Source organism: Centroberyx affinis, unplaced genomic scaffold (genome assembly GCF_046629955.1).
Source record: "Centroberyx affinis isolate AG114_WGS23_722 - 3 ecotype Tasmania unplaced genomic scaffold, CSIRO-AGI_Caff_v1 ptg004310l_1, whole genome shotgun sequence".
NCBI classification, from domain to species: Eukaryota; Metazoa; Chordata; class Actinopteri; order Beryciformes; family Berycidae; genus Centroberyx; species Centroberyx affinis.
In genome coordinates, this window is record NW_027282022.1 from 76,031 (window position 1) to 96,182 (window position 20,152).

The 20,152-nt window shown below is 40.0% G+C and overlaps 1 protein-coding gene across 1 annotated transcript; it reads left to right on the forward strand.

The window, feature by feature from the left end:
- Positions 1–1,195: 1,195 nt before the first annotated feature.
- atp23 (ATP23 metallopeptidase and ATP synthase assembly factor homolog) lies at positions 1,196–6,685 on the forward strand. Its single transcript, XM_071543387.1, has 6 exons — positions 1,196–1,422; positions 2,483–2,528; positions 3,391–3,472; positions 4,180–4,317; positions 6,269–6,352; positions 6,445–6,685. Exons 1-6 carry the CDS (start codon positions 1,275–1,277, stop codon positions 6,646–6,648), a joined length of 702 nt encoding a protein of 233 aa, XP_071399488.1. The 5' UTR covers positions 1,196–1,274; the 3' UTR covers positions 6,649–6,685.
- Positions 6,686–20,152: the final 13,467 nt, after the last annotated feature.

The window sequence follows — 20,152 nt, forward strand, 5'->3', positions numbered from 1 at the left end:
GACAGCAGAGGAGCGACGGCGCGTTGCTGCTGCGTTGGACGTAATCAAAGATCGTCTATGTTTGAGAAGATGACTCACTCAATTAAAAAAAAAAAAAAAAAAAAAAAACACCTTTCCGACTGTAAACCCCCCCCACCCCCCACGCATGCGCTCACCTTGTAGTGTAGCCGCATTGTGAACCAGCAGAAGTGTAGTCAGTGTTGAGGTAGCCTAGTTACTGGAAAAAAATAGTGAATTAGAGCTGCAACGATTAATTAATCAATTAATCGATTAGTTATCAACTATTAAATTAATCGCCAACTATTTTGATAATCAATTAATCGGTTTGAGTAATTTTTTATGAAACATAAGTCAAAATTTTCTGATTCCAGCTTCTTAAATGTGAATATTTTCTGGTTTCTTTACTCCTCTATGACAGTAAACTGAATATCTTTGGGTTGTGGACAAAACAAGACATTTGAGGACGTCATCTTGGGCTTTGGGAAACATTGATCCACATTTTTCACCATTTTCTGACATTTTATAGACCGAACAACTAATCGATTAATCGAGAAAATAATCGACAGATTAATCGACACTGAAAATAATCGTTAGTTGCAGCCCTAATGAATCACACGTTACTGGTTCCTCTTATTACAACTTTCATTATTAGCCTACTCTCTGGGAAAAGTAATTTATTACAATACTTTTGCGTTACTCCCTAAAACGATTGTTAGGCTAACTTGAGTTTATTGGGCCGATAAATATTGTTGACTGAAGCCAAATTACCAAACACTACATCTGTCTTTAAGGTTTTTAATAAAGACAGAGCTACAGCATTAGATTCTGATTTTCTGAGTTGTATTTCCCACTCTGTTGCTCCTTCATGTCGTTCTGCTGTAATTCTGATATTTCCTACATGAGCTGAAGGCAGGAGAAGACGAGGGGAATCTTTCCATAACTATGATTTTGGTGCACATTCTCAATATACGATCTTTGACGGAAGCTGCCTGAGTGTCCCCGTCTGTTAAATACGTTGTAATGGGGGGGGGAAAGCATTTTTACATTTAGTTTTTTTTTTTTTTTTATTGGAAAATAGTTAAATTGCTTGACTTTTATTCTAATGTATGACAGCGGTGCAGGATAATAATAATAAAATAAATAAATAAACACTCGACCTTTGACTTACCACGTGATTTGCAAAACAGTGATGATGACCTCTCTGTCTAGCTAACGTTAGCTAACGCAGGAGAACTCATGCAAACATCGCCAGCATACAGAAAACATTTGACAGCATGGATCAGACTAAACAAGAGGAGGATTACGGATACGACTTATTCCCGGAGAGGAACAAGTCGAAGTATAAGAAAGGATCCATCGCAGAAAGCCTGTTCACTTTCAACAACAAGTGTCGGGTCATGCTGCAGTTCGCAATGGAAACTAGTGAGTAAGCTAAGCTAAGCTAGCTAGTCAATGTTGAAATGTCATTCTCCCAGAAAACAGACGATATCTCGTCTGATAAACTGGTTTCTCTGCATGATGTCAGTCCGGTTCCTGATGTCAACCACAGCCATGAACTGTCCATTTGACCTTAACGTTTTAACCCTGACTTTGATGTAGCATCAGCTAGTTTAGCTAGCTGTGTGAGGGAAGGCTAACTAGCATCAGCTGTGACTGTTACTGTAGCTTTTGGGTTTTATTTATTCTCATCATTAAAAAGAACAATAAAGACAATACAAAATAGGCATGTACTGGAGAGGTTTGAAACCCAAGTGGGATTATAAAAAATAACGTTACCTCACCGAGAAAATACAATTATCTGATGTATACAATGGAAACAACAACAACAATAAACAAAACAAAAACAAGTAAATGTAACTGTTACTGTACACGAGACATTAGGACTCGAGTCACATGACTTGGACTCGATTCAGTTTGAATTGCTTGAGTCTTGACTTGCTGCATGAAGAGAAGACTTGAGACTTGACTTGACTTGGGTTCTGGTGACTTGGGACTTGACTCTGACTTGTACTCTGATGACTTGAAAAGGTTTCTAAAGTCTTGACTTGAGATCTTGTGTTTGTGTAAATGACTTAGATTGAAAGTGATGAGATTTGTTCCAGCAGAGGACTGAATTTAAATTCTGTTTTCTGAATTTGTATGGAATGATTGAATTTATTGAAGTTGAAACTGATTATAGAAATCAAACTCATGATGCTCTTACCAAGTTTTTATCCTATTAAAACCATATTGCATTGAAAAGTCCTAGATATTTAGTTTTCTTTAAGATATTAAATTGATACTGGACTCTTGATTTGTTCTGACTTGACTTGCTGTTCTACATTTAGACTTGAGACTTGACTTTAATGACTTGGACTTGACTTGGACTTGTGCCTCAAGACTTGAGACTGACTTGGGACTTGAGCAAAGTTGACTTGGTCCCTCCTCTGCTGTACACTGTGTCACCAGCTGATCTGTTTATCATATGACTGTCTTCTCTCAGGTCCGTATGCAAAGCTGCTGCTGGGAGCCATGAAGAGTTCAGGATGGTAGGTAATGAGGGAAACCTTGATGTTATTGTTACAGTGGTGAACAAAATGATATAGGACAAGTTTATCGAAAAGCAGAAGACCAACAAGAGCAGATTTTAGCAAGACAAACACTCTACCTGTTCTACAGCCTAACCTACCCGGCACCCCGGGCCTTAGACCCTAATGCACACAAGGAAAAACTCCCAAGAGAAACCTTAGTAGGAAAAACTCGAGGAGGGTCCAGCTGCAGAGCTCCGCTGTCAGGCCCGCTCCACGCTCAGGCCTCTTCTTCGTCAGTTATTTTGAACTCCCAGTTCCCTCTCAAGCTGAAGTTCAGTGAAGCTCGCCACATTTCCAGGCTTGTCGCTGAAGTGCATTTTCTTTTCAAAATAAAAGCCACAAAAAACACGGTTGTGAGTGGTGAAATCTCCCTAATTAATGATTTAGCAAAATGTTTAAGGGGCAACGCAGGCTGTTTCATGACTGTCTTATGATTTGGGGATAGTGCTAACCGGGAGAGATGAAATATCAGAACAATAGAAGTTGCAGGAGATATCTCATCCTTCTCCTCCGTTTCTAGCTGATGTTTTCATACATTTTTTTTTACTGCTTGTTTTCATTCATTCATGCATACGCTTAATGATTCACATGTACAAAAAAAAAAAAATGCAAAAACACCCCCCACCCCCACCCCCGGGACGGCTTGGCGTGTAATAGGCGCCGGGCAAAACAATGACAGGAGAAAACAGAAAGGAAAAAAGAAAGAGAGGCAGCATGTGCGGATGTGTCGGATGCTCAAATCTATTTTAAACTAATTGTTAAAACACAGATGAAATGGCTCCATGTTTGCGACCGGCTGTGTGTTCTCCTCTTCACACAGCGCAGTGTTCAAAGACCGACATTTCTCCTGTGAAGACTGTGACGGGACGGTGAGCGGAGGCTTCGACGCCACTTCGTCTCAGGTGAGGAAGAGGTCTGGCAGGAAAAAAAAAAAAAGATTGGACTGTTAAACTCCAGCAGTGAGAGTGTGAAAGTCTCCCAGCTGTGAGGAAACAGAATGTGAATTGAATGTGAACGACAGGAAACAGAAACTGAATTCCATTAAATTCCATGAAATTTCACTTCTAAGAGAGTTTGACTTGACTCTAAACATTATGAATCAAAACATTCAACAATCTTCATCTATACAGTGATATGACCTAGTTAGCAGGGGCAAGATGTCTGTCTGTGTAAATCATATTGAACACCAGACAAAATCTTCAACACAAATCAAGGTCTGGGAAAAAGTATGGAATTTTTTAATTGAAAATGTGTAGGAAGCCTGACATTCAGTCGTAATGTGGATTACATCACATGTTAAAGGAGCCTTTCAGCTGGTGTGTGATGCAGAACATGTTATGATATTCAGTATTGATAATATATAACACTATGTGGAATCTCAGGTATGTGAGAAGAAAAAAACAAAAAAACATGGAATTTCACAGAATTTCATTGAATTGAATTAAACTTCCTGAAATTCAATTCCAATTCTGTTTCCTGTAGATTTTTTCAAATTCCAGTTCCTCAGTTGTATCGGAATTGATGAGTTTGTAATTTGACCCCTGAACCCTGAAACCTGGTCATTGGTGTATATAATGAGATGCCGATGATGTGTGTGTGTTGGTTCCAGATCGTTCTGTGTCAGAACAACATCCACCAGCAGGCCCACATGAACCGAGTCGTGACACACGAGCTCATCCACGCCTTCGACCACTGCCGCGCGCACGTGGACTGGTTCAACAACTTCAGGCACCTGGCCTGCTCCGAGGTGAGGCCGGGGCGGGGCGGGGTGAGGCCGGGGCGGGGTGAGGCCGGGCCGGGTGAGGCCGGGGCGGGTGAGGCCGGGGCGGGGTGAGGCCGGGGCGGGGTGAGGCCGGGGCGGGGTGAGGCCGGGGCGGGGTGAGGCCGGGGCGGGGCGGGGTGAGGCCGGGCCGGGGCGGGGTGAGGCCGGGCCGGGGCGGGGTGAGGCCGGGCCGGGGCGGGGTGAGGCCGGGCCCGCCCACACAGGGCAAGGACCTCACCATATGATTGTCTCATGATATATTGCAATACTCTACATAATTTACTGAAAATTAAAAAAAATAGAGCTGAAAATACAACTTGCTGTGTACCACCTGGTAGTCTAATACAGTGGTTCTCAAAATTTTTCACATCAAGGACCCCTAAACTGACACACATTAGACCACGGACCCCCATTTGATAAGATTTTGTCCCAGGGTCCCCCATCTGATAAGAGTTTTGCTTTTAGATGTTTTATTACAGGATGTGTATTAAATCCATGACCAAAATAGTCATACATTCTGTCATTGTGTTACTTATAGATGGACTTATAGTGAAAATAAATTATTCCCCTTTTTGCTAGGGACCCCCTGGAACCCCCTCAAGGACCCCTGGGGGTCCCCAGACCCCACTTTGAGAACCACTGGTCTAATATGTACATCACATTATATTGATAACTCAGCGGACAAATTGAGTCAAAACTATTTAATTCAAAGGGATTTGAGGGAAATTTAAGGACATTTTAAATCTGTTTAAAACATGAATATATTTTTTTTTAATGTATCGATATGAGGGGCTGGAAAATCGATAAAGTATCATGGAAAAGAATATTGCAATACTCAGCTGTATTGATGTTTTTTTTGCACAGCCCTACGCCCACACAGGGCTGGGCCAGGTCACGCCAATATCATGATAGGCTTCTACTACTAATGATAATAATATTAGAGACTTGGTTACACACAGACCGGATCGATGCGAAAGGTAAAGAAACACGTTTCATTTCTCTGTAGCGTCTTTTCCATAATGTTGTCAGACTCTTATAGTAACAGTCTGAGCCTGTCAGAGGCAGAAACAAAACAAACTCTTTTAGTGGACGTACATTGACGGTTCAGTTTGCCCGTCGGATCACCTTGCAGCCTGTTTCACGGCTGAAGCGATCTCGCTCAATACTGGACCAGTTTCAAAAATCGTTGTCCTCATTAGTCACTTAGACACAAAAAGATGGAAAATAGGGTCCAGGTTGAAAAAGGGACTACAGATGCGAATTAGCTTGCAGCTATAATCTGGTACGGTGCATCAAACGGTGACATTTATGTTTGAACTTTACATTGTCCCTTTTAAATAAATAAAGAAATAAAGAAATAAATAAAAAAAATACCAAAGTTACCCTTTAACTCCTCATTTTCTCCCTCAATTGCATTTTTGGAACGTTTTGTAGCTAAATAATGCAGAAAAAGTCGTGTCTCCACTTTCATATTGGAATCACAAAAAACGTTGAATGTCTTAATCATGCGCTAACAGTTCTATGAAACTTTTATCACTGATTATCCCCAGTGTTTATTGTAGAGCTGCAACGATTAATCGATTAATCGATTAGTTGTCAACTATTAAATTAATCGCCAACTATTTTGATAATCGATTAATCGTTTTGAGTAATTTTTTAAAGAAAAATAAGTCAAAATTCTCTGATTCCAGCTTCTTAAATGTGAATATTTTCTGGTTTCTTTCCTCCTCTATGACAGTAAACTGAATATCTTTGGGTTGTGGACAAAACAAGACATTTGAGGACGTCATCTTGGGCTTTGGGAAACACTGATCCACATTTTTCACCATTTTCTGACATTTTATAGACCAAACAACTAATCCATTCATCGAGAAAATAATCGACAATGAAAATAATAGTTGCAGCCCTAGTTTATTGTTCATCTTCATATTTTCAGATTCGAGCAGCTAACCTCAGCGGAGACTGCGCCTTCAGCAACGAAGTCGCCAGATTCAACTTCGGCCTGAAGGAGCATCACCAGGTAAAGTGTTTTGAGCCGGGGCAGAAAGTTTCTCTCTCTCTCTCTGGTTCAACCCGCACAGCTAACCGCTCTCTCTCCTGGCGGGGAAACAGGCGTGCGTCCGCGGCCGGGCCCTGCGCTCCATCCTGGCCGTGAGGAAGATCAGCCGCGAGGAGGCGGAGAAGATCGTGGACGAGGTCTTCGACTCGTGCTTCAACGACCACGCGCCGTTCGGACGGATCCCGCACGGCAAGAAGGACGCCAAGTTCGCCCACAGAGATTACGAGAACAGAGATCGGTATTACGCCAACCTTTAGTGCCGCCGCGCTCCGGTCGATTGAATCCCCCCCCCCGCCCCCCCCCCCCCCCCGAGGTGCTTGTCGGCGAAGAGTCCGGCGTCTTCGCAGAATGACTCTGTGTCCGAAACGATGGTGAAACGCCTCCGGACAGGAAGTTTCACCCGAACTCTTCCTCCGGGGAAAAGCTGAAGGAGCCGACGGAAGCCGCGTTTTATTTTCTACCTTTCGGACGGTAATTCTGTATAAAGGGATTGTAGAGAGTGATTTCGCTCTGAAAATTATTAAATTAAGCCCCAGTGGGTTTGTCTTTGTCTTGTTTTTTTTGTTTTTTTTTAAGTGATCAGTGGGTGCTTTTAAGGAAATACACCACACAGTGTTTCTTGTTTGACCATAAATGTCTCTGCTGAGTGATGCTTCATGGACCGCCAGTGACTGAAAACATAAAGTTCTTGTAAATAGAGCGGATTGTGCTTAACTTAAATAGAATCAACTTGTGTTCGAATTAAAGGTCGATTCGTATGAAGAGAGCTGTGATGTTTGGTTTGTTTTTTTTAATCCCGATATTTCTCTCCTCCTTGCTTTGTTTTGAACTTCTGGTATCTAGCACCAGGTCTCCGTTGGAAGAGAGGTTTTGAATCTCAATGGGACTTCTTGGTAAAATAAAGGCTAAATAAAAATCTACTTTCGACAAAGTTGTTGAAGACAAATGGAATCAACTTGTGTTTGAATTGAAAGATGATTCTTATAAAAAAAAAACTCAGATTTTTGGTGTATTTTTAATCTAAAATTTCTCGCGTTCTTGATTTGTTTTTAACTTCTAGTGTCTAGTAGTTCTCTCTTTGAAAAGAGGTTTTGAATCTCAATGGGACTTCCCGGTAAATTAGAGCTGCAACGATTAATCGGTTAATCGATTAGTTGTCAACTATTAAATTAATCGCCAACTATTTTGCTAATCGATTAATCGGTTTGAGTAATTTTTTAAGAAAAAGAAGTCAAACTTCTCTGATTCCAGCTTCTTAAATGTGAATATTTTCTGGTTTCTTTCCTCCTCTATGACAGTAAACTGAATATCTTTGGGTTGTGGACAAAACAAGACATTTGAGGACGTCATCTTGGGCTTTGGGAAACACTGATCCACATTTTTCACCATTTTCTGACATTTTATAGACCAAACAACTAATCGATTAATCGAGAAAATAATCGACAGATTAATCGACAATGAAAATAATCATTGCAGCCCTACGGTAAATTAAAGGCTAAATAAAGTAAGAATCTACTTTCTGCAAAGTTGTTCAAGACGAGAAGGATGTCTCGCATGTTCAACCTTGGCACAAAATACTTTTATACACAGAGTACCAAACCAAAGAAAAGCAAGTAAATACACAACGCAGATTTAAAATATCGACTTTAAAGACATTTCTAAGTCAAATTAACATGAGACGAGTGAACTGAGGAAAGTTCCTCCACAACAACACGGTCAACAGACTCAGATCTGCACTCGCTCTGCGGCAAAATGTCATTGCTGACATCTTTATTGGACATTAGCATTTAGAGAATCTCGTCTCCGTCCCCAGAGATTAATAAGGGAAAAGTTATATGGGGAATTAGCCTCATAATCCTCCAACACTTCTCCTTCTTCTTCTTCTTCTTCTGGCTATCACACAGCCTGCAGACGCCGCCCTCTGCATCGTAATCATGAAGTGTGTGTGTGTGTGTGTGTGTGTGTGGTGTTGGAGTGTAATATGCCACTTATCTCTTTACACCCCAAGTCTAGGAAACACTACAGAAAGGCAGATTCATGTGGGATCAGACAACAAGGCGAGTGGGCGGAATAAGACGAGCTAAGAAGATTAAGTTAATTTGAGAAGCTTATAGAAAAATTGGCTGGAAAAAAAAAACTGCTTCTAGGCAGTGGATCTGGGATTAATGAGAATTAAACACACAAGAAAACAAAAGATGTTTGGATTTGTGCAATGTCACACTCCCAAGTAAATAAGAAATCATGTGAAACAAGAGAATTACTTGTGTTATTGTTTACGAATCAAGTGACAACTATTACACGTGTTTGATGAAGTTGTACACGCAAAAAACAAGTTTGTGTTTTGTGAATTGTGAATTATTCTAAAGCTGCAGTAAATAATAATACATTTTATTTCTAGAGCGCTTTACATGGTACTCAAAGACACTTTACAGCAGCGAAGGGATAAAGAGAATAAAATATTAAAAAATAGGCTATATAAAGCAAATGGTACAAAAGTGATGATGATAAGTAAATGACCGTAATAAAAATAAATAACATGAGTATTAAGACAGAGAAAGAAAACAGTGTAGATGGTTTAGTACGGTACTTTAACAAAGATTTCTGTTGCATGCTCTCATATACTGAATTACATTTTTCCTTGTCCGTATGAGGAGATATTTATGGGAGAAAGACAGTTTACTTCAGTGCACTTTCAGTATACTTATTTTAACCTAAAAAAAAAAAAAGTAAAAATAATTTACTTCTTTTAGTTAGTTAACTTCAGTGCATCCTTAGTATACTTTATTTTCAACAAAAAAAATTAGCAAGTATACTTACATTTTACTTTTATTTTACTAGCATAAGTATACTACTTTTTCAGAAGAATGGTACAATATACTGTTATATTTTAGAGATTCATGTCCAAAAATCAGTGTGTTGTCCTTCTTAATTAAAGGCGATCCAAAAATGAACAAAAATGTTAAACATGAGCTCAACCTTGGATAATGTGGCTGTAGTAGAAACTGGATGTATCAAGAGTTACAGCACCTTTCATACACAACATGCAGCTCAAAGTGCTTTACATTAATATATGGCAGACAAATTAAAAATATTAAATATAAAAGAGCAAGCAAAACGCTTTGCATTAAAATAATGGAATCAAGTAAAAACAGAAAGATATGCAAACAAAAGATAATTAGACAAAGTGAATTGCATTAAAAGAACAGAATGATAGTAAACAGTTAAAATGAAGGCTGAGCTGAAAAGATAAGTTTAATTAATATAAATAAAAATAAAACTGTTAGGCTGTTGAGGCTTCAGAGCAGAAATCAGTCGTTTACGTGTCTTCAGTTTCTGTTCCTCAGCGTCAAAGTCAGTTTTAAATCCAGAAATCTCAGCAGCAGGTCGACTAATCACTGAGTCACTGGTATTGATCAACTCTCTCAACCCCCTGCAGGTCTATTATGGTCGTTTTGTGCTATGGGACAGGAAAAATCTTTCTTCTTTCACCTTTAAATCACAGTGTGGCTGCAGTACCACCTCAGGCCTTTAGATGGCAGTTTTGTCCCACTAAACTGGGGCCTGGAGTCCCAACCAGACTTCACAACAAAGTGCTGTCACACTTTTATTGATACATGTAATTGAACTCATTTCCCTGCGTGGTGTTCCAGGTGAATGTTGGGTGTTTTATGGGCTGAGATACGGCGCCGTAATCGAGTCGCCGCTGAGCGGAGCGCCGTCTTTCATTATTCCATCTATTTAAGCAGGCGGCGCCCGCTGTGATCTAATTAGGATGCTCCAGCAACACCGAAATCCCTCCACTAATCTGCTGTAGGACAACACATTAACCCTGAGAGCACTAATGAACTCGTCTCATTAATTAGAATAATGGCAGATTTAGTTGTGGCTCGTCTTTGTGAAGTTTTAAGGTTCCTGCGCCGCGGAGGGCGGAGCCGCCGCCGAGCGATGAATTATTTAGCTGTGGGTTTGAAAAGGAATAAGATATTGGTATTAATGGGCTGATATGAAGACGAGGAAGTATGCTTTCGCGCACTTAAATGTATCTTTTCACAAAAATGCGTGATGAACTTTGGGGGAGGAAAAAAAAAGATCTTTGAGGCAAACGGTTCCTTCTCAAGGTCTCGGACGAGTTTCTAATGAAGGAACAGAGGAAGCAGAGAGGAGCTCCTCTGTCCCGTCTGCAGCTCCCCTCTGTCCCGTCTGCAGCTCTCCGGGGAAACGCTTGAACAAAGAAAATATATTGAGTCCGGCTGCCTGTTCTTTAGCCTGAGGAGAACAATCACATTCAGCTGATGGAGGACAGGAGAGCAGATCTAAAGATGGCCGACCTGAACCTGTTTTATCAGCTGACAGGAGAGCTGATAACTGATATCAAGATGAAGAGCCACAAACATACAGACACCAGCAAAATACAACTAAATAACAGTAGGAGCAGAAGTAGTTGTAGCAATAGTAATAGTAGTAATAGTTTTAGTAGTAGTAGTAGTAGTAGTAATAGAACTACTAGTAGTAGCAGCAGTAGTAATACGAGTAGAATTAGTAGTAGTAGTATTAGCAGTAGTAGTAATACTAGTAGTAGCAGTAGTAGTAGTAGGGCTGGGCGATATGGTTGAAATCAATATCACGATAATCATAAGGATTTTTCTCGATAATATATATCACGATATGGTTCATGTATGCAAAATCACGTTAAATAATCAAATTAATGTTCATCTCATTGAACCGAATGGTAATGTTAGGTGTGATGTCAAACAAAAGAGAAATTTTCAAATAATATTCCTACCATACCTCATTTTATCAGAGTTTTTAAGTAAAATTTGCTTGTCATCATCAGTTCAGACAGCAGAGATGTGTCACGATATTAAAATATCTTCATATCATCACGATATGATTCCACTGAAAGACGATAAACGATAATATTGAATTATCGCCCAGCCCTAAGTAGTAGGAGTAGTATTTAGTATTATAATTAGTAGTATTACTATCAGTATAGCTTATTTTAACCTAAAATTAACTTAAAATAACAAATTAGTAAATTTATTAAACTCTTGCTAGAATTGCTGAAATCTGAAATGACTTCACAAATTTCCCTATAACAAAAAATGAACGGCTTCTGTTTCTACTGGATTGAAATCCTCAGGTGACACAGTGAGGATCCACCAGTCAACATCACCTGCATCTGCTGTGGACGGTGCTGCAGCTCATTAACAGAAGAGTCTGATGGAGGCGGAAAAAGTTGAAATCATTATAATTCACAGCACAAATCCTCTGGAGGCCGACCATCTAACCTGACAATTAAGAGTCCCAGCAGGGAGGCTCTGCTTGAGACCGGCTGGAAATCAATTAATTATGTGAGTGTGAGTGCGGGTGGGGGATTAATTAACGAGGTGTTTAAGCTTGGCAGAGATTGAATCACCTCTGTATCACTTATTTTTTATGTAATTTGAACCCAACTCTTATACTAGTCTCAAATTAGCATCATCCATTACTTGAACATAATGTTTTTAATATAGAAATATTATCGTTATTCATAGCAATCCACTCACTACTCTGAGCTGAGCTGAGTTTACCTTTAAATTTTACAATTATATGAAAAAGTGATAATGTCAGTGAATGTCTCATTAAACAAAACCATGGACAGACAGAGACACAGCCTCCAGGAAAACAAACTAACTAAATAACAAAGTAAGTTAGCAAGTATGTAAGGAACTGACAAATGAACAAACTACATTTCTTTAGTTTGTAATCTGCAACATTTTCATATAAATAAATGTCTGTTCTGCTCCTCTCTCCCTCTCTAACTCAACTAATTCAAGTATATCCAGTTGATGAAAGCTTTTCCACTGTCTGTCCTAAAAATCCTCTGCCGCACAGGAAGTGATGCGTTTTACATTTTCCGGTTTGTTTGGAATCAACAGCAGAAGAAGAACTGGGTAGTTAGCATGAGCAGCGATAGCCACCATGACTGAACAGGAAATGTGAGGATGTTAACATAATAATCAGAAGATACACAGACAGAGGGACTCGAACATGGCTCTTAAGCTGATGATACACCTGTAGGGTCATTTTTAGGGCAAATTTGGGGCAAAATTTTCCGGTAATGGGCAATGAATATAAGCAACTGGGTAATATGGGCAATGATAACTGATAAATTTGACAGTTGGAGGAGTGAAAATGGATGAAATAACAAACTGCATAAACAAACTCCATCACTGTCATCTTGGCCGCCTCCTTTCTACTGAAAATTTAATAATTGAATAATTTTATCAAAGTTATCCACTGCAATTTCATAACATGTAGGCTAGCTAGATAGCTAACAAACAGCTAGCTAGCTAGTTGTAATGTTATATAAAATGTTATATAATGTTATGTAATGTTATATAAAAAAGAATCACAGCTATTATTTCCTAGTTGTTGGACCATTTGAAAGTATTTTGGGCTGAGGAGAGGTCACCTGACCAATTTTCCTGTCTCTGATTGGTTGATGTTGAAACCTTGCCATCAAAGCTAGCTCTTTGATCAAGCTTGGTTAGTTTTCAAACTGATCCATTGTTTTCAGTGAGAACATATTTTACCCAATTTGCCTGTGTATCATCACCTTTAAGAACATAACAGGCAATGACTGAGTAGTAATTACGTTAGATTATAGTAAGTATTCATTTATCTATAGGTAACTAACCAGCAGCAGGTGTAAAGCAAGGTAAGATCCTCTTGATTTTTGCATCTTGTTGCACTTGGTCTTCCAGAGTTTACTGCCACAGTTAAAGTGTTTTCTTTAAATGAAGAGTTCATTTCAAGATGTCCGCCATTTGAAAACATTTACAACCATTCTTACAAAATGACTGCAGGCATGAAAGTAAAACAGAGGGTTACTGATGAAGTTAGTATCTTAGTTATATCTAGTAAGGAGTATCTAAAGACCATAGTCATGCCTTGAAATATTCACAGGTGATTTTGTTAATGTCAATGTCAATTTGGAATGAAGCCCTCCAGATACTCACAGACTGACTGACTCGTCATGTGTGGCCCGTCATGTTTTCACTCTTCAAGTCAAACAGCAGAGGAAGGAGGTGGGAAGTTAGTTTAGTGGCTTTTTCCTTTTCCCACGTCGTCTCAATAAGACCAGTAAGCCTGGGATTAGCTGCGTACTGAGTGAGGTTTTATTAAGAGAAAAAAGACTGGAGATTATATGGGGAAATCCCCCTAACACACACACACACACACACACACACACACACACACACACACACACACACACACACACACACACACACCAACATCTTGATACTGCTAAACATCCTGTAAGACAGTAAGTGCAGGTTCTGGCAGGACAGTTGAACAACATTCACCCATGTAAACAAAACCACTTAAACACATATTGCTTCACATATTATCTGTTACAGCAGTTAACAACACATTTATAATAATAATATAATAATAAACTTTATTTATATAGCACCTTTTTTCAAAACAAGGTTACAAAGTGCTTTACAAAACTAGACAAAACCAACCAGAGTTCAAAAATCATCATAAACATAAGAGTTAAAGGAATAAAAGGTAGTAAACAAAAATAATAAAGTAAGAGAATAAAACAAGGAAAAAAGAGAAAATACAATAGAATCATGATATAAAATAATAGAGGAGAAGGAAAACGACCACAGTAAGAAAATGACTTTACATAAGTAAGTAAGTTTTAAGGAGTGACTTAAAAGATGATACTGATACTGTAATTAATCCACAGATTATTCAGTAAATATTATTATTATTATTATCCCTCTAATGTTTTCTCCCTGTTGTTTCTAAAGTTAAACTCACAGCGTCCTTCTCTCAGTTTCTGGCTCAGAGGAGAAGAGCTGGAGCAAATTAGCGCTGGCAGACTGTTAACATTCACCGCCGAAATGCAGATGAGTTCTTGAACAGTAATTAACGTTTGCTGGCATTTGAATCTTCATTTTGCTAATGATATGCGTGGTATTAATTAAGCGATTAACATAACAACCACCGGACAATATCCTGGGGTAAGAGCAGGGCTGTTTCCTCTGTTGTTTTTTTTAAACTCTCCCTCAAGCCATGCGCTCATTAATAAATCCTTACAACGAACTCTGCTAACCTTGACACACACACACATGCACACACACACACACACACACACACACTCCTCTACAGAGAGTCATCACTGTTATATCGAAGTATCTCCGTTCCTTCTTAGTAAATATTGAGTCTGGTGAAAGATGAATTCTACCCATCAAAAAACAACATTACTCTATGTTGGGAATCAAAAAATACATATATATAGCTTCAAACTAATCTGATCTTTAAAATACTGTTGGTATTGCCATAAGATCCTCATAAAGTATCTTGAATCATGTATTTACTGAAACTGACTGAGTAAAATTCAAAAAGTCTACATTGAAAACAGGAATAAGTAAATAAGAACAGAATGGAACCAAATAGAAGAGAACAGAACAGAAAGCATCCAAATAGAAGACAACAGAACAGAATGGAACCAAATAGAAGAGAACACAACTGAATGGAACCAAACAGAAGAGAATACAATGGAACCAAACAGAAGATAACAGAACAGAATAGAACCAAATAGAAGAGAACAGAACAGAATGGAACAAACAGAAGAGAACAGAATAGAACAGAACAGGAAAGACCAGAACAGAAGAGAAGAGAAGAGGTCAGGATAGAGCAGAATAGAACAGAATAGAATAGGAGGAGGCAATGAGCTCAAAACTGTTTTCAGAGCAACTGCTCACACACACACACACACACACACACACACACACACACACACACACACACACACACACACAACATGACAACATTACACACTCAGAAGAAAACAGAACAGAAGAAAACCTTCCCCTGGTGTCCGATGTTTAGTGAAATGTACAAAGAGTTGGAATGAGCCTGAGAAAAGGTCTGAGGAACAGGTTGAACAAGAATCCGGTCACTTGAATCCGCAAGACTGCAGTCAAGACCACCTTAGTCGAGTCCAAGAAACGGTCGAGTTCCAGTCGAGTTCAAGTCCAGACCGGGTCAAGGGGGTCGACACCAAGTCAAGCAAATCGAGTTCTATTCAAGGCCGAAATAAGCAATAAACAGTGAATATTACTTTCCAAAAGAATAAATAATGATTAAGGAGTTTCTTAAGGATGAACAGAGATGAAGATCTATCTGCAAATCCACACTGTACTTTGCCCTTCAACACACAACTAATCAATGCATTGGATTTTGACTAATCAATGCATAGATGTTTGAGGACCAATACATACACAGGGTTCTACAGGTGAAATCTCTTACATTTGCTTGCATTGGTGGGGAGAAAATGAACCAAACATTGAAGAATCAATGAAATTACCCATTTTTTAAAAATATTTTTTAGATAGGTCAAAGTCAACATCCAAAAGTGGCCAAAAACAAGTCCAAGTCAAAATAGGAGCCCTAAAACCAACAAGACCCTAAAACCAGCAGGAAAGTAAAACTAAAGACCCCCAAAAAACCAACAGAAATATTAAAGACCCAAAAACGAACAGAAACATCAAACTAAACCCAAAAAAAAAAAAAAACTAGAAGAAATATCAAATTAAAGAGCCTAAAACCAACAGAAATATAAAACTAAAGACCCAAAAAGTAGCAGAAATATCAAACTAAAGACCCTATAAAGACCCTAAAATATTCGAAGTCCAATTCGTCAGAAAAGTGGTTTGGGGACCGGACTTTGGGACCGAGACTGGACTCTACAAGCCTGTGAGCCAAGTGAAAGCCTCTCGCTGTAATGCGGTTTAATCTCCGCTGCCTTTGAGTTCTTTGTCATTCAGAAACTCCAAGGACGTCGGAGGATCACCTCGTCCTCCGGGTTTGTCCCATTTGCGAGACGCCCGGCCGGCCTTCCCGGCGCCGCGCGGCAGCCATGGGAGCCGCGGTTCACGGGGCGGGAGGAGCGGCGGATCGCCCGCGGGGGCCGGACTTCTCTCCGCTGAGCCAGTTTAGCCCGACCTCGTCCAGATAACCGTCCTCCAATCTGCGGCTTTGTCACGGCTGTGTGGTCGAGCTCCGGCGGCCGCGAAGCAACTGGACCTGAACGTCCGCGACCGCAGGGATTACCGTGACTTCAACTGAGATGATTTCTGCCGACTTCTACCTGTCTCTCACCCGGCGGATGAGATTCATGGGGGGCAGTTAGAGAGACTGTCCCGTAACTGGAAGGTCAAGGGTTTGATCCCTGTCTGTTGAAGGGTCTTTGAGCAAGACACTGAGGCTGAGGTCACACCTACAGATTGTTTTCTTTGGTCTGAACCAGAGTGGAAAAGTTCACTTTGTTGCATTCTTGTATTTGGTTCATTTCGATTAAAACCAATTACAAGGCAACCAGGGCCTGTAAACAAAAGTCACGTGACTCACAAGCAGCTTGTTTATTGGACAGAGTTTGAACCTGTCGTCCTGTAACTTTATCTAACATGATGGATTTGTCTGTCTCTTCTTCTGTGGTGTTCATACCAGTTCAGAACACATGAAGAAACAGCTGATATGAGCATCAGTCCAGACTTCATTTTGTTCTGCTAGGCTTTCCAAGCATGAGGGACCGCATCCGTCTCCTTCTACCCATAATCCCTTGCGTTTTGGGGGCGGTTTCCTGTAGTCGGTCGGATTAACAAACCGCACCGCAGTTCTCTTGTTAGAGGACTGAGACTCTCGCTGGTCGTTATTTGGTGCCACCGGAGTTCAAAGGTCATCGTTCTCACCTGGACAAACCGACTGAACTGAAGGAGGACACACTGCAGAGCTCAGAGAAACCGATCAGAACGCGCTGGGTGTTGAACGCACATGGTAAAGACTGGCTGGTTAGAAGAGCGCCAGCTAAACGTAAATCGTGTGTGTTTGATGCTTTGGGTCATGCGAAGACGTTTTGTGAATATCAATATGTGTTTTTTACCGCACTGGACCAACTAAGTGTTCAGGTGCTGAGGAGAGTAGAAACTTTCATTGCAGTTACACGGCTGATCTAACCCCGCGGCGCCGCGATTGATCATCAAAGCACCGACTTCTGATCCATATCAGCGCACGTCTTCCAGCCTCCAGCCAGCCGCTCCATTCAAACGCTCCGTCTAATTACCATTTGCATACGAGTTAACCTGCGCTGGCCCTCACTCAGCGTGGGGTTCATTATCCGGGAGGGTGAGGAGGAATCTGACCTCCCCCTCTTCTTCTTCTCTGCTCCTCGCTCTCATTAGTCCCCGCCGCGCGAGAAAGGACACCGACCAGCTTCAAGACTATTGATCAGCTGTTGTGCCGAACGTTTTCGCGGCCCGAGCCAGAGAGCAATTAAAAAGTAAACGCAGAGAACAACGCACACACACACACACTTAACGTGACCCGAACGCACCCTGCTTATTTCATATACTGCAGAAGAAGAGATTAACACACTGATCTTTGTGCGAGATCGCTCCGTAAACAAGACAAAGACCTTTTGGTGGCTCCAATAGAGAGGAGAATCAAAGTGAAACAAGCAAATAATTAGCTGTGAATAAACGGCGCAGGCACTCCAGTGGAAAACAGAGTGATTCAAATTAGAGAGGCAAGCTGGGCCTCTGTTTTCAAGGCGAAACTTAAAACCAGTGGTGGAAAGTCTGGTTTCAGTGGAGAGTTTTAGTGTCCCGTGATGGTCTAAATGTTTCCACCCTGATGAGGAGAAAACTCTGGAGCAAACACTGAATACTTGTAAGTTTTTGGCGTGAAAATGGAAAAATGTAAAGATATTGTTTATCGGGACAACATATCAAGCTATCGGTGACTTCAGTCTAGAAGTATCGGGCTTCAAAAACCAGTATCAGTCTCAGCGGGAGCAGCTGGGATTCACTGCCTTGCTCAAGGGAAGCTGCTGGGGAAGGGAAGAGGATTTCAGGGATTTGGGATTTTCAAATGGAAAATCTTCCCGTCACAAAGCTGCTTGTTAAACCTCTAGGCATCAAATCAATTATTAATTTAATGATATAAGAGTTAATTTATCTGAGATGTGATTTTATCTGATATGTTGCATTTTTTTTCACTGAAAAAGACACTAAAAGTCAAATAAAAAAAACAATGACATGATGTGAAATGAAATGAAAACTGGCAGATTATCTGTCACATCATCTGAAACACAACCAGCTTGTGATAATGAGCTGAAACAATAATTTTCTATTTAGGGGAAACAAATTATCTGGGAGATTTGGAGCTTTGAAACAGTTGAGATGAGGATTGTGCAAAAGGCTGCAACTCAGGAAGATGTTTGTAATATTACAATACAATATAATATCGAATCATATATGTAAATCATATATTTACAAATATAGAATTGATTATTGATTGAATCTGGACTCGTGTTGTAAATGACGTTTTTCTCCTATTACTGTTGAATCCAGCCTGTCTGTGGAGGCAACATCTACTTCCTTTAACACAGTGGTTCTCAACGTGGGGTCCGGGGACCACCAGGGGTCCTTGAGGGGGTTCCATGGGGTCCCCAGCAAACTGATGAATTGTTAAACTTCAGCAATATTTCATTTACAAGAAGTGAACACAATTAGAGAATGTAGAAGAATGACTGTTTTGATCATAGTTTCTCTGTTATCTCTCTACCTACAATACAGACAGTCATGGAGTTCTGGACAAAATCAAATCTGACAATAAAAATATTCTCAGATTTGTGTCCGAGAGACACAATCTCATCAAATGGGGGTCTGCGGCTCTAATGTGGACTGAATTAGGGTCCTGGATATGAAAAAGGTTGAGAGTCAGTGGACCTGGATGTGGTGTTTGACCACTAGAGGGCGCTCTGCTGCCTCTCTGCTGCCTCACACTCCACTTCCCTTCACACCGGCTTTAATCCAGTCCGTTAACGTGTGTGTTCACCTCTGGAACTCACAACACACTGTAAATACAAACTGAACTGTGGTTTCACACGCTCCTACAAGCATTATTTATTAAAATGAATGCACAGACGGACAGGAGGGGAAATGCGGAGGAACAACAACCTGAGTCCAGTTCAATCTGATGGGTGAATAGTTTATTATATATAGTTTATTACAGTGCTTGTGGTTATTATGGTTATTATTATGGTGCATGTTTTTTTTTTTTTATCCCTGCATGGATTAAAAAAAAGGAATAAATAAATATTTAAATAGATATATTTGTTATCAATACAGGGATTCAAAGGCTATTTATTTAGTTATTTATGTATGTATTTGTTTGTTTATGTGTTTATTCATTTATGTGGAAATAAAATGAGTCTGAACATTGTTATTTTTTAGTGCATGTTTTTTTGTTTTTTTTTAACGTCTTACGCCACCAAAATAGTTTTTCTTATGTGCAAAGTGTTATTCAGTGTTGAGGGGGTTTTATTCACGGAAAACAAAAGTTACAACTTGGAATCCCTCTTTCTTTTCTCTTTCTTAATCAACCTGTTTTGAGACAAACTTAAACATGATACAACCTTTCATCCTGAAAAATGTATTCTTTTAATGTGAGTTTAAGTGACCGATATCACAATCCACCAGTTAGATAAACACACTGATCGGTTTTACCTCACAGATCACATGATGATCATCAGGCTGAATATCCACTATAGCAGAAACAGACAGTTCATCTGTTTTCCTTGCTGATAAAGGTGTTTCCCTGAGCCTCTGCACTCTGTTCCAGACTCCTTGTGGGCGGGACTAAAGCCTAGTCCACACTAATCCAGGTAAATCTGAAAAACGCGTTTTCATGTCAAAAATG